Source organism: Leucoraja erinacea, chromosome 15 (genome assembly GCF_028641065.1).
Source record: "Leucoraja erinacea ecotype New England chromosome 15, Leri_hhj_1, whole genome shotgun sequence".
Lineage (NCBI taxonomy): Eukaryota > Metazoa > Chordata > Chondrichthyes > Rajiformes > Rajidae > Leucoraja > Leucoraja erinaceus.
The window spans coordinates 23120789-23136879 of record NC_073391.1 but is presented as its reverse complement, the minus strand read 5'-3'; the positions used below and the strand labels follow the sequence as shown (position 1 = coordinate 23136879).

The 16091-nt window shown below is 43.3% G+C and overlaps 1 protein-coding gene across 1 annotated transcript in view; it reads right to left on the bottom strand.

Annotated features, from left to right (window-relative positions):
* trub1 (TruB pseudouridine (psi) synthase family member 1) overlaps positions 1-15825 on the bottom strand; it is a 49794-nt gene extending 33969 nt beyond the window's left edge. Inside the window, exons 1-3 of the mRNA XM_055646914.1 lie at positions 15634-15825; positions 7006-7101; positions 4411-4466 (exon numbers count right to left, since the gene is read on the bottom strand). Of these exons, the coding sequence (XP_055502889.1) occupies positions 4411-4466; positions 7006-7101; positions 15634-15766 (285 nt within the window). The 5' untranslated portion in view covers positions 15767-15825. The remainder of the gene's footprint in view (positions 1-4410; positions 4467-7005; positions 7102-15633) is intronic.
* Between the last annotated feature and the right edge of the window lie 266 nt (positions 15826-16091).

Sequence of the window (16091 nt, the reverse complement as noted above, 5' to 3'; positions counted from 1 at the left end):
TATCACTGAGGATAGAAGTTGGGATGTTATGTTACATTGTACAAGAAGATGGTGAAGCAACATTTGGAGTATTGTGTTCAATTTTGACCACCCTGCCATGGGAAGGATGTCATTAAGTTGGAACGAGTGAGGCAAAGATTTACGTGCATGTTACCAAGCCTATAGGGAGTGGTTTGGCAGGCGAGGACTTTATTCCTTGGCGTGCAGGAGGCTGAGGGCTGATCTTACAGAGGTGCATAAGATCCTGAGGGGAATTGATAGGGTGGATGCAGTGAGCCTTTTACGGAGTAGGGAAATCAAGAACCAGAGGACATAGGTTTAAGATGAGGGAGGAAAAACATAATAGGAACCCGAGGGCTGTAGATATCTGGAATAAGCTAACAGAGGAAGTAGTTGAGGCAGGTACTATAACAACATTCAAAAGACATATGAACAGGTACATGGATTGGAAAGGATTAGAGGGACATAGGCCAAACACAGGCAGATGGGACAAGTGTAGATGGTGTAGAGACACAAAATGCTGGAGTAACTCAGTGGGACGCAGCACTCTAGTGAGAAGGAATGGGTGATGTTTCAGGTTGAGACCTTTTTTTCAGACTGGGGTATCTTGGTCAATTTGGGCAAGGTGGACTTGAGGGCTTGTTTTTGTGCTGTATGAGTTTATGAATGGTGCATACTAATACCACGGCTTAACAAAAAGGTCTTTGTATATTGATAGAGTCATAGAGTGATGCACCAGGCCCTTCTCCCCAACTTCCCCACACCAGCCAACATGCCTCAGTTACACTAGTCCCACCTGCACGCTTTTCGTCCATATCCCTCTAAACTTGTCCTATCCATGAACCTATCCAACTGCTTCTTAAATGTTGGGATAGTCCCAGCCTCAACTACCTTCTCTGCCAGCTTGTTCCATACACCCACCACCCTTTTTGTAAAAAAATATATTTACAATCATTAAATAGAAATAAATCTACTGAGTAGGATAACCAAATTGACTGAAGAATATTTTAGAGAATTAAATATTGAATCCTCTGATTCAGTGAAATCAATAAAGGGCCTGTCCCACTTATTCGACTTTTCAGCAGACTGCCTGCGACCTTCAAGCTCGTGGCACTCGCCTGAAAAATCACGAACTGGAACGGCGACCGTCAGAGCGGAATGAACACACATACACACTCACACACCATACACACACACCATACACACACACACAAACACATCGCAAAGGCGGGGGCCAGGGAAAGCAGGGGACCGCTGTCTGAAATTCACACTTCACACGTTGCAAAGCCAAGATGATACAGACACACACCACGATGAACAGGAAGGGTAAAGACGGCTAGCACAGTATACCGTAAGTCCTTTAAAATAGCAGGGGGGGGGGGGGGAGGAGAAGGAGTGGAGACAATTTTTAGAACTCAGACAACTTAATAAAGCTGAGATACACAGCTGTGAAGTTTAGCGGGCATTTAACATTACCGGTTGGTTGTTTTCCTTGGTACTGAAAACTCATGCTTACGTTTTTTTCCCCCAATGAGCCAATGAAAATGCCCAGTCTGCAAAGGAGATGAACTAAAACTACCTATGGCTATCTCAACTACCTACAATGATATGGCTACCATACCACCACTGCACCTACGACAACAAAAGTATCGATTTTCTCCATGGCGATCAATTTTTGGTTGCAGAAAAATGTTCAACATGTTGAAAAATTTGCTGCGACCATACTGAAGCCGCGACTAGTTGCCAGAACGCAGGAACTCCTCTCGACCATGAAGGAGACTCACCAGAGACCACCAGCGAACATGTGGCGACCATGTGGCGAGTGCAGAATCTCCCGCACTCACCAAAAAAGTCGCCTAAGTGGGATAGGCCTTTAACAAATATCTTCAGCCTCTAGTTTTGTAGTCTGAGTTTAACATCTGCTTCAGAAGGGCATCTATCCCATTGTACCCAAGAAGAGCATGTACACCTGCCTCAATAACTACCATCGAATAGCACATACATCCACCACAATGGTGCTTCAAGAGGCTACTCCTACCCCTACTCTACTCACTTTACAGCCATGACTGCGTGGCTAAGCTTAGCTCCAATGCCATCTGTAAATTCGTCAATTATTTTTATTGGACGAATCTCCAATGATGATGAGATTCGCAGAGAGAGAGATAGAAAGTTGTGCTGCAACAATAACCTTTTGCTCAGAATTAACAAAACCAAGGAACTAATCATTGACTTCAGAAAGGGATAGTTAGGTGATCATGTACCAGTTTTCATTGATGGGTCAGTGGTGGACAGAGTTAGTAGGTTCTGGGCATTCCTGAGCGTTAGCATCTTGGCCCAACGTATAGATGTAATCATAAAGAAGATGTGCCTGCACCTCTACTATCTCAGAGGTTTAAAGAGATTCGACATGTCTCCAAATACCCCAACAAGCTTCTACAGATGTACCGGATAAAGTATCCCCACTGCTTGTATCATGGTCTGGTGGCGCATTCTTAGTCACACGTGTGACCAAACATATGAAAAATTGTGGAATACATCTCTTCTAATTCTGAAAGCATTACAGGTATATTGTTTTGAATTGTATATATGATTCATATTTTTCATATTTTATCGTGAAATATTTATGTTATGCTGACAATGTTTGTTTAAGGTCAGAGATCAAATACGGCTGGTCACGTGTGTGACCTCACACGGAAGTATGTTTTTCATAATTCAGTTTTATCTTACAAACTCTGGTGAATTTTAAAAATCTAGGATGTTCATATCTTTAGTTTTAACCACTTAACCACGGTAGGCGGCGCGACTTTCGTCAGCAGCGGCCTCTGCAGCCCGTCTGCGTTTTTATTATTTTTTTGTCTATGTTTTTAGGTAGTTTTTGTTATTTTTTGTTGGGGTATGTGTGTGGGGGGGTGGGAGGGAGGGGGTAGCTTTTAAATCTCTCCCTGCACGGGAGACCCGACCTTTTCTTTGCCGGGTCTCCGTTGTCGTTGGGGCTGCGACGTGGAGCGGCCTCCAACTGGAAGACCGGGGGCTCTGGTGCCGACTACTCACCTCACCGTCGCGGAGCTGGCCGAGTCCACAGCGGGTGGAGCTGTGGTGGAGCGCTGCTGCGGCCCGACCTCCGTAGATTCGGAGGCTGCAACTGCGGGACGGCGGCACTGGGAGCCCGCGGGTCTCTGGGGGGAGACCGCTTTTCAGGGCTCCCGCAACGGCGACTTCTCCCGCCCGAGTTGCGGGGTTGAAGAGCTCCTGGAGCGGGGCCTTACAGCACCGCCCCGCACGGCTTGGAATTGCCGCGGGACTCTGCGAGCGCACGCCGGGGGCTCTAACATCAAGACTCGGTGTGCGACCTTGCATCACCCGGCGTGGCTTTAATGGCCGCAGGACAATCGCCATAGCCAGCCGGGGGCTTTGACTTTGACTCTGACATCGGGTGGGGGAGTGCAGTGGAGGGATAAGTTTTTTTGGCCTTCCATCACAGCAATGTGATGGATGTTTATGTAAATTATGTTATGTCTCGGGTCTATTTAACTTTCTGGTGCCTTTCCCCACAGTGGAAAGCTTTGATTCTGCTGTGGGGGGACGTTTGTGTTGAACTCTAAAATGTGGTGTGTCCATTTTATTCATTTTTATTTTTAAACCTACTTCTATGGTTTGTAATGGAACTTATTATTAAATTTATGTAAAGCACTTTGGGGTCAATGCAAATTGACTAAAAATGTGCTATATAAATAAACTTACTTTACTTTACTTTAGCAGACATGCATTGTAGTTCTGTAGGTAGGGAAATGAATAAGATTCATCTCTTGCAATAATTCTTTAATGTATTACTTTATGTGATGCCATTTGGTAATGTGTGTGACATTTTGGTTCACTTTCCAAAGAATGGCCCGGGTATGGAAATCCCAGCACACAGGAATGAAGTCGCTGCAGAGCGTAATGGACAGAGCACGGTCCATTACGACACAGCCCTCACCACCACTGAAAGCACTGCCTCAAGGTAATAGCGTCAATCATTAAAGATCCTGGCCATTTCCTCTTCTCACTGCTACCATCAGGCAGAAGATACAGAAGACTGACGTCCCACACCATGAGGTTTGGGAACAACCACTTTCCTGAAACCAACAGATTTTTTCATCAATCTACACAGCTCAAATTCTTCCTCACCATGGAAAACTAGACCATCTCTTACACTACCCCGGACTTGCTTGCAAACTGTGTTTTGCACCAATGTCCTGTTTTCACAGATAATTTTTCTGTTTGCTGTCTCGTTTATTTTTTGTGTAATTTATGTTTTTGTATGTTGCCTGTGATGCGGCTGCAAGCAAGATTTTCATTGCAGCTGCATCTCACCAAACCCGTGCATATGTCAATAAACTAGACTTGACTTGAATAAATAATGGTACTAACCTTGGAGCCGGATAACATTCCACTGAGCATTTTGGTCCCTTTTCCAATTCCAACCACTGAAGGAACATAATAAAGGATAAGTAGTAATTATTAACACGCACTGATAGAAAGAAATTAAGCAAATCTGAAATGAAAACAGGAATGATTAGAAGCATGGTGCAGCATGCTTATTAAGACGTAGGCCTTGGGGCCAGAATGGATAAATAAATCTTCCAAACATTGCCCAGGGCTCAGCTGCAGTTACCAAAAATCTGAAGTATAAATCAAAAGGCGTTGCATTGTTCGTGTGTAACTCAATGATTGGACCCCATCTGGATCACCACGTGCAAATCAGTTTCAATGATGGGAAAAACAGATGAAGATGCAGGTAATGCAGATGATTTTGAAAAATTAGAAATTAAAGGTGGATGTGAAACTTGAGGTTTTCCGCACCAACTTTCAAAGATTAATTGTTGTTACAATGGAGGGATCTATGATGAAGATAATTACAAAATATGGACCTTAAGAATGGTTTGGTTTGTGTTTGAGATACAGCATGGACACAGGCCCTTCAACCCACTGAGTCCATAAAGTCAATCAATCAGCTGAACTAGCTAGTTCTATTTTATCCAACTGTCTAATCCACTACCTGCGCACTAGGGGCAATTTGCAGAAGCCAATTCACCTACAAACTCACATGTCTGGGATGTGGGATAAAACCCACGCTGTCACATGGAGAACATGCAAACTCCATACAGACAGCACGTAATGTCAGGTTCAAAGTGTGTGTGTGTGCGTGCGTGTGTGTGTGTGTGTGCTTGCGCGTGCGCAGTTCTAGTGACCCTAGAATACGAAGGACGTGGAGGCATTGGAAACGGTGCAGAGGTTTACCAGAATTATGCCTGGATTAGGGGGTATTCGCTACAGGAGTGGGTGGACAAACTTGGATTATTTTCTCTGGAACACCAGAGGTTGCGGGGTGACCTGATAGAAGTATACAAAATTAAGTGAGCCAGAGGCAATCACAATTTTTTTCCCAGGATGGAAAAAACAAATACTAGAGGGGCCTAGCTTACGGTGAGGGGGGGCAAAATTTAAAGGAGATGTGCAGCTCAAGTTTATTTTTTACAAAGAGAGTGCCTGAATCACACTGCCAGGGATAGTGGTAGAGGCAGGAACAAGAGTGGCATTTAAAAGAGTTTTGAATAGGCATATGGACATGCAAGGAATGGAAGGAAATTGATTATGTGCAGGCAGTTAAGAATTGGGGCTGGCATTATGTTTGGCACAGACATTGTGGGCCAAAGGGCCTGTTATTGTGCTGTACTGTTTTATGTTCTATGAACCCATGTCTCTGGCACTGTGCGATACCAGGTCTAGTTGAGTATAGAAGTTGGGATGTAATGTTAAAATTGTACAAGGCATTGTGTGAGGCCAATTCTGGAGTATGGTGTACAATTTTGGTCGCCCTAATTATAGGAAGGATGTCAACAAAATAGAGAGAGTACAGAGGAGATTTACTAGAATGTTGCCTGGGTTTCAGCAACTAAGTTACAGAGAGAAAGGTTGAACAAACTAGGGCTTTTTCTCTTGGGAGCGCAGAAGGTTAAGGGGGACTTGATAGAGGTTTTTAAAATGGTGAGAGGGATAGACAGAGTTGACGTGGAAAAGCTTTTCCCACTGAGAGTAGGGAAGATTCAAACAAGGGGACATGACTTGAGAATTAAGGGACTGAAGTTTAGGGGTAACATGAGGGGGAACTTCTTTACTCAGAGAGTGGTAGCTGTGTGGAATGAGCTTCCAGTGAAGGTGGCGGAGGCAGGTTCGTTTTTATCATTTAAAAATAAATTGGATAGTTATATGGACGGGAAGGGAATGGAAGGGTTATGGCCTGAGCGCAGGTATATGGGACTAGGGGAGATTATGTGTTCGGCACGGACTAGAAGGGTCGAGATGGCCTGTTTCCGTGTTGTAATTGTTATATGGTTATATGGTCTACCATTGTGCTGAAACAATAAAGAAATCAAAAGAACATCATTGTAATTATTCAGAAGCAGTAAACATGAGTGAAAATATGAAAATACAAGCAAGATTGTAGACTCAATTAGAATGGAAATCCACTGAATTAAGTTGTCCAGATTTATGTTACTTCAAGTGTACTCAAAATCAATACCTAATGAAACATGACTGATTGCCTTCACACTTAAAAAAATGTTTCTGAAGACTTCCCTAGATATATATAAACCAGATCTCTATAAATTTTAAAATCAGCAGAATACCCGGTTCAGCTGCTTTCCACTTTTATGTACAAAAAAAAAAGTAAAGGGAGATATTTGCATGTAACACAAATCATCAGCCTTACCAGGTGGTAGATTCTGCCCGACTCAAGAATTCAAGCATGCTATTAATGTTCATATTAAAATCAGCAGAGCAAGCAAGTATTGACTGCAAAACATCATTGTAATGCATTTTCTGGTACATACATGAACAAGTTCAAAGCTGACAAAAGAACATGACTACACATGGATTGTGACAAAACCTAAAACAATAGCCAATAAAAACAGCCAAAAAGAAACTCTGCTTTCCTTAATTCGTAAGTACAATGTCATCTCTTACCAAGTACGCCCGAAGCTGCACTGTCAAGGGTTCCTCCATGTCCCATTTTCAGAACTTGTTTCTTTCTTTTCTTTCGATGCTGCTTAATGCCGGCTTCTGTTTAAACCAGCACAATTAAAATGCTTTAAATCAGTTATCTCCGTACAGCACTGTTACAGAGAAAATTTATTAAATTTCAGTTCAAAGATGCTGTAAATCATTTAAACAATTTTGCAATAAATTGAAATTTTTTAAAATGCCAATGCTGGGAATCATTCGGCCTATTCTGCAGAGTGTTACCAGAATATTCAGTTTTATCTCAAAAGAAGTACAGGTTTGTAGGTTAATTGGCTTGGTATATGTGTAAAATTGTCCCTAGTGTGTGTATAGGGTAGTGTATAGGAAATCTCAAAGGCAAGGTGCAGGGATCGCTGGTCCATGTGCTCGGTGGGCCGAAGGGCCTGTTTCTGCGCTGTATCTCTAAACTAAACTAAATTTTGTACTGTAAATCCATTTTTTGGAATTTGTCAAATCAAATTTTTTTCACATGCAGAAGTTACGCTGCAGCTTACTGTATTCTCTGGAAAGATTAAGACCACATAAGCTGGTGAGACTTTTCATTATTACATCAGTGAAGAGTTTTTTATCATCATGACTTACAGTGCCCTCCATAATGCTTGGGACAAAGACCCGTCATTTATTTATTTGCCTCTGTACTCCACAATTTGAGATTTGTGATTAATAAAAATCACATGTGGTTAAAGTGCACATTGTCAGATTTTATTAAAGGGTATTTTTATACATTTCGGTTTCACCATGTAAAAATTACAGCAGTGTTTATGCATAGTCCTGAAGGTACTGACTCACTTCTCTTCAGTGATGATATAACTGCTGATGGTAGTAGCATAATTAATTCTGATGTCGAGAGACACATCCTACCTGCTCAAGTTCAAACAAATGACTCAAAACTCATTGGCTGGCGGTTCATTCTACAGCAAGAGAATGAACCCAAACATACTGCGAAAGCAATAAAGGAGTTTTTCAAAGCTAAAAATTTGTAAATTGTTGAGTGGCCAAGTCAATCACCCAATCTGAACCCAATTGAGCATGCCTTTTATATGCTGAAGAGAAAACCGAAGGGGACTAGCCCCAAAAACAAGCATAAGCTGGATGGCTGCAATACAGACCTGGCAGAGCATCACCAGAGAATACACCAAGCAAATGGTGATGTCCATGGATTGCAGGCTTCAAGCAGTCATTGCATGCAAAGGATATGCAACAAAAAACTAAATGTGACTACTGTCATTTATATGACATTGCTGTGTGCCCAAACATTATGGCGCCATGAAATGGGGGGACTATGTGTAAACACTGCTGTAATTTTTACATGGTCAAACCAAAATGCATAAAAATTGCCTTTATTAAAATCAGACAATGTGTACTTTATCCACATGTGATTTTTTTTTCTATTAAAAATCACAAATTGTGGAGTAGGGAGGAAAATAAATGAATGATGGGTTTTTGTCCCAAATATTATGAAGGGCACTGTACAATCTGCATCACACACCTTGAAAACATTTGCACCAGAAAAGGACAAATTCAAGATAAGGAGAAATGCCACATCAGAATACTGAAATCTCAAAGGCAACTGCCATTTTGATCGGAAATCAGTTAACAACCTGAGAGCAGCGTCTTCCAATCACAATGCCACAATGACTTCCCATTCACCACAGCTTCCAATTTGCGAGACACAATGGCAGTACTATATACCGAAATGCATCACATTTAAGTTTGGCCTGCTGACGTCCACATAATACAAGTCTAATAAACTCAGATATTTGAGGCTCTTCAACCTTTTTTAGGTCAATCAATGAAGAAATAAATAGCTCTCCTATGAGCAACTGGGAGTTGAAAAATCTCAGGGCTTAGAGTCAAAGAGTTATACAGTGTGGAAACAGGCCCTTCGGCACAACTCGACGAAACCGGCCCTTCGGCGCAACAATGTCCAAGCTACACTAGTCCCACTTGCCTGCGCTTGGTCCATATCCATCCAAACCTATTCTATCCATGTACCTGTCTAACTTTCTTAAACAATGAGATAGTCCCAACCTCAACTGCCTCCTCTGGCAGCTTGTTCCATACACCCACCACCCTTTGCGTGAAAAAGTTACCCCTCAGATTCCTATTAAATCTTTTCCCCTTCACCTTGAACCTATGACCTCTGGTCCTCGATTCCCCTACTCTGTGCATCTACCCGATCTATTCCTCTCATCATTTTGTTTCCTCTATACGATCTCCCCTCATCCTCCTGCACTCCATGGAATAGAGACCCAGCCTACTCAATCTTGCACTATAGCTCACACCCTCTGGTCCTCGTAAATCTTTTCTGAACCCTTTCAAGCTTGACAATATCTTTCCTATAACATGGTGCCCAGAACTGAGCACAATATTCTAAATGTGGTCTCACCAACGTCTTATATACCTGCAACATGACCTCCCCAACTTCTATACTCAATAATTTTTGACTGATGAAGGCCAAAGTGCCAAAAACCTTTTTGCCACCTTATCTACCTGCCACTCGACCTTCAAGGAACCATGCACCTGTACTCCTAGATCCCTCTGTTCTACAACACTACCCAGAGGCCTACCATTTACTTCCTTCATCTCCGGTACCTCCCAGCCCGAGGCGCCCAGATGTGGTAACGCAAGGTGGCCTGCGCTGGCGCCCGCAATTGCGTAGCCGGCAAGCGCCCGAGCGGGGCCAAGCTCTGGCTGTACCGCATCCTGCGCAAAGCCGCCGGCACGGCCGCGCACCTTCTGTGTCTGGGCTTCACTGTCGGGATCCGGGTTGTCAATAGGCCGGGGAGAGGCGAGTGTGATATTTGAGCCACCGACTTCAGGACAGAGCCAAGGCAATGGTCCTTAGGTGCGCCATGTTCGTGAGAGCCTGTAACTAGGGGCCAGTGCTCCTGGTGGCGTCCTCGAAGGGATGAGATCCATGTGAACACATGGTAGATGTGGCCCCTCATCTGCTCACAGACATAGAAACGGGAATAGTCCCCGAGGATTGGCATACTGCGCATGTTGTTCCATTGTTTAAAAAGGGTTCTAAGAGTAAACCTAGCAATTATAGACCGGTTAGTTTGACTTCAGTGGTGGGCAAATTAATGGAAAAGATACTTAGAGTCAATATATATAAGCATCTAGATAAACAGGGTCTGATTAGGAACAGTCAACATGGATTTGTGCCTGGAAGGTCATGTTTGACTAATCTTCTTGAATTTTTTGAAGAGGTTACTAGGGAAATTGACGAGGGTAAAGCAGTGGATGTTGTCTATATGGACTTTAGTAAGGCCTTTGACAAGGTTCCTCATGGAAGGTTGGTTAAGAAGGTTCAACTGTTGGGTATAAATGCAGGAATAGCAAGATGGATTCAACAGTGGCTGAATGGGAGAAGCCAGAGGGTAATGGTGGATGGCTGTTTATCGGGTTGGAGGCAGGTGACTAGTGGGGTGCCTCAGGGATCTGTGTTGGGTCCTTTGTTGTTTGTCATGTACATCAATGATCTGGATGAAGGTGTGGTAAATTGGATTAGTAAGTATGCAGATGATACTAAGATAGGGGGTGTTGTGGATAATGAAGAGGATTTCCAAAGTCTACAGAGTGATTTAGGCCATTTGGAAAAATGGGCTGAAAGATGGCAGATGGAGTTTAATGCTGATAAATGTGAGGTGCTACACCTTGGCAGGACAAATCAAAATAGGACGTACATGGTAAATGGTAGGGAATTGAAGAATACAGTTGAACAGAGGGATCTGGGTATAACCGTGCATAGTTCCTTGAAGGTGGAATCTCATATAGATAGGGTGGTAAAGAAAGCTTTTGGTATGCTAGCCTTTATAAATCGGAGCATTGAGTATAGAAGCTGGGATGTAATGTTAAAATTGTACAAGGCATTGGTGAGACCAAATCTGGAGTATGGGGTACAATTTTGGTCGCCAAATTATAGGAAGGATGTCAACAAAATAGAGAGAGTACAGAGGAGATTTACTAGAATGTTGCCTGGGTTTCAACAACTAAGTTACCGAGATAGGTTGAATAAGTTAGGTCTTTATTCTCTGGAGCGCAGAAGGTTAAGGGGGGACCTGATAGAGGTCTTTAAAATGATGAGAGGGATAGACAGAGTTGATGTGGACAAGCTTTTCCCTTTGAGAATAGGGAAGATTCAAACAAGGGGACATGACTTCAGAATTAAGGGACAGAAGTTTAGGGGTAATATGAGGGGGAACTTCTTTACGCAGAGAGTGGTGGCGGTGTGGAATGAGCTCCCAGTGGAAGTGGTGGAGGCAGGTTCTTTGGTATCATTTAAAAATAAATTGGATAGGCATATGGATGGGAAGGGAATGGAGGGTTATGGTACGAGTGCAGGCAGGTGGGACTAAGGGGAAAAAAATTTGTTTCGGCATGGACTTGTAGGGCCGAGATGGCCTGTTTCCGTGCTGTAATTGTTATATGGTTATATGGTTATATGGTTAGACATGCGTCCTAACCCTGTGCAGAACAAGGTTGCCGATCCCTGATTTACTGTGCAGGTCGTGCCCTTGTTCAACGTCCCAAAATGCAACACCTCACACTTCTCTGTACTAAATTCTATCAACCATTCCTCCGCCCACCTGGCCAATCGATCCAGATCCTGCCACAATCGTTCACAACCATCTTTACTATCTGTAAAACCACTAACTTTTGTATCATCTGCAAACTTGCTAATCTTGCCCTGTATGTTCTCATCCAAATCATTGATGTAGATGACTAACAGTAACAGGCCCAGCACCGAACCCTGAGGCACACCACTAGTCACAGGCATCCAGTCTAAGAAGCAACCTTCCACCATTACCCTCTGCTTCCTTCCATGCAGCCAATTTGCTGTCCAATCAGCGATCTCTCCTTGGATCCCATGCTTCACCTTCACGATCCGAAAAAATCAAGTTTCAATTACTCTGTGTGAAGGTCATCATGACATTTGGCACAAATTAACTCTCGAATCAAACCTCCTCTGTCCCACTCCAGGAATTCTAGATTTCGTGCCAATTAACGTATTTTATCCCATCCATCCCTTCCAGCCACATTCACTAATCAGAACCACAGAGTCACCTTCACAACAAATAATTTCACTCTGAGAATCAGCTGTGATAGAAATATTTACCTTGTCTTAGGAAATCTAAATCAGAACCTTTAATTTCAGTTTTTTATGTTCACATCCAATCAGCCAACAGGGTACTTAGCAAAACAAAATAAAGAAAGGAAGGAACATGCAATTACAGATCCTTTTGTAATGTTGCAAAGAATTTCACGCCCAATTAAGTACTCTTGAATTGATGTAACATTGGGAAATCTAGCAGTTAAATTACATTTAGCAAGCATGCACCAGTATTATAAATAAAAGTATGTATATTTTTCAAACAATGTAATTACTATAAACTATATGCTTGCCAGAACAAAATTATTCCCCTGCTCTTTTTCCAGTGGTGTTCAGATTATATTATCTAGCCATGTTGCTCATGCAGTGTGAGTCCATGCGGTGCATAAACTGGAAGCTGCATTAACATAGAAAAAATGGTGCAGGAGTAGGCCATTCGACCCTTCAAGCCAGCACCGCAATTCGATATGATCATGGCTGATCATCTAAAATCAGTACCCTGTTCCTGCTTTTTCTCCATATCCCTTGATTCCTTTGGCCCTAAGAGATAAATCTAACTCTCTCTTGAAAACATCCAGTGAATTGGCCTCTACTGCCTTCTGTGGCAGAGAATTCCAGATTCACAACTCTCTGGGTGAGAATGTTTTTCTCATCTCAGTCCTAAATAGCCTACCCCTTATTCTTAAACTGTGACCCCTGGTTCTGGACTCCCCCAACATCGGGAACATTTTTCCTGCATTTAGCCTGTCCAATCCCTTATGAATTTTATGTGTTTCTATAAGATCCACTCTCATCCATCTAAATTCCAATGACTACAAGCCCTGTCGACCCATTCTTTCATATGTCAGTCCCGCCACCCCGGGAATTAACCTGGTGAGCCTACGCTGGACTCCCTCAATAGCAATAATATCCTTCCTCAAACTCGGAGACCAAAACTGCACACAATACTCCAGGTGTGGTCTCACCAGGGCCCTGTACAACAGCAGTAGGACCTCCTTGCTCCTAAACTCAAATCCTCGCAATGAAGGTCAACATGCCATTAGCTTTCTTCACTGCCTGCTTTACCTGTATGCTCACTCTCAGTGACTGATATACAAGCACACCCAGGACACATTGCATCTCCCCTTTTCCTAATCTGACACAGTTCAGATAATGTCTGAAGAAGGGTCTCGACCCAAAACATCGCCCATTCCTTCTCTCCAGAAATGCTGCCTCACCGACTGAGTTACTCCAGCATTTTGTGCCTACCTACCATTCAGTTAATAATCTGCCTTTTGTTCTTGCCACCAAAGTAGATAACCACACATTCATCTACATTATACTGCATCTGCCATGCATCTGCACACTCACCCAACCTATCCAAATCACACTGCAGCCTCAAAGCATCCTTCTCGCAACTCAGCTTTGTGTCATCCGCAAACTTGGAGGTGTTACATTTAATTCCCTTGTCTAAATCGTTAATATATATTGTAAATAACTGTGGTCCCAGCACCGAGCCTTACAGAAACCCACTAGTCACTGCCTGCCATTCTGAAAATGACCCATTAATGAAACTGGAGCAAAACAAATTGCTGGAAGAAGTCAGTGGGTTAGGCAGCATTTGTGGAACCTAAGGAACGATCAACATTTCGAGACCCTTTTGATGCACGAAGAGTGTAGAGGGAAGGTAACCGGTACAGACGACCCACGTTTTGCAGGAAGAGCTGCGTTCCTAGAAAATGTCTGTGTCATTCATTTCTGTGTCTCGAAGCTGCACTTATCAAGAAACACAAGTTTAAAAAAATGAATTTGGTGTTTACTTACTTTCTTTTTTTTCATATAAATTCCATGAGAGAAAATGTTATTCTGTATCTGAAAAATCCAGGTACTGATTACAGCAGTGAATACTGCAAGGGTGAATTGAGGATGTGAAACAGAAGCTGGTAAGTGGAGATAGAGATGGAAGTGGGAAGGGGATTGATGGGTAAAGAGGGGGGGGGGAGCAATGAGGCTGTGCTGTCTGTCCTCAACCTTTCCACTGACCCACTGCAATGGCATGAACACTGACATTTCAAATTACATCGTGTTCCTTTCTCGCTCCCATTAGTCTATCCTGAGTCTCTCAACCTTTGTTCACCTTCTCCACCTCCTCTCCCATTGCTTTAGGCTCATCACACATTCCCACAATTCCACCTGTCCATCACCAGCACACCTACCTGGCTTCATCTCCCTTGGTTCACATTTTCCATTCCCTACCTCACATGGTGTCACATTCCATTTTTAAATTATGTTTCCATCTATCACCTACTCGCCTCTATCTCACCCTCTCCTCTCACTTCTTTATACTGGCCATCTTCCCACTACACCCTCAGGCCTGAAGGTTCTCGACCTTAAATATTGACCATCCTTTTGCTTTCAGACGCTGACTGACCCATTGAGTTTCTCTAGCAATTTTATTCATGAGTTCTCCACTCATCTGTTGTGATTCTGTGCTCATATAACAAATTGCAATATTATCAACTTGCATCTTTGTTACGAACAATTACTAGAATGATGAAGACCAGCACATTGACCAATTTAAACCAAAAAGGTATTAAGTCTGAAGGGTTCTGACCCGAAACATCAGCCATCCCTTTTCCTCCAGAGAGCAATGCTGCCTGACCCACTGAGTTACTCCACCACTGTGTCTATTAAAAGGTATATCATATCCTCTTGTAATGAAAGTGAACTGCGGTTGCTGGTTTATACCAAAAATAGACACAAAATGCCGGCTAAAATGGATAGGTGACTTTTCAGGTCAAGTCTGGAGAGGGGTCCCGACTCGAAATGTCACTATCAATTTTCTGCAGAGTTGCTGACTGCCCCGCTGAGTTCACCCAGCAATATAAATTCCTATCCCATCCTCTTGCTTGACTGATATCAGTGCACCCTTGTCAATCTAAGATCATCATGGTTTGCATAGTTTACTGTCACAACACTGTGCAGAGAACTCCAACGAGTCCTCATCAATTTAGAAATGAATTTGAATAACTGAAAACATTACAAATCAATCCACCCACCCGGTGGCATATTTGACAACCCCCATATTTTTAAACTTCCAATTAGAGCATCCACAAATTCCTTAGCTGAGAATATGTGGTAACTAATGCTGATTGCAGCATTGGTCCATGGCTCTAATGAAGCAGCTTCCACCTGAAATGCCATCAGTCCCTCTCTGCAGCGATGTTGCCCGACCTGCTCAGTCTTTCCACCGAGTTGTGGATTTATTTCAGATTTCCAGCATCTGTGGTTTTGACTTTGATTTTCATTTGACTGCATTGCACGTTTGCAAAGGGGACCGGGGAAATATTTGTTTTGAGCCGAACACTAAATGCACGTTGGGTGAAATCTGGACACCTCCCCCTCGTTATTGTGGTGCAAACCCGGAGGAGAGCTGCTCCGTTGGCAATCAAGAGCCGGAAACGCGCGTATACCTTCCAACAGCTTAGTTTTCAGGAGGTTCAGCACATCTGCTGAAGTGGGGCCTTTCCTCTTGTGAATCGCAAAGAGCCCGTTGAGTCCCTGCAGTTTCTCAGCCACACCAATGGACGCCGAGCTCCCCGACATGTTGCCCCGGCGACCTCAACATGGCCGCCCGCAGTCGCTGCGTCAGCGCAGAGACTGGCCGCGTGGCCTTCTGGGTGTTGTAGTCCACAATGTGCCAATCCCTTCTTCACAAGATTCAACCCAGTGGCATGAATATTGAATGTCTAGGAAAGAACTGCAAATGCTGGTTTAAATCGAAGGTAGACCCAAAATGCTGGAGTAACTCAGCGGGACAGGCAGCTACTCTGGAGAGGAGGAATGGATGACGTTTCAGGTCGAGAGCTTTCTTCAGACAGTTTCAAAAACCAACAGCCAACAATGGAGCATTGTGGGCTCCACCTTTCCT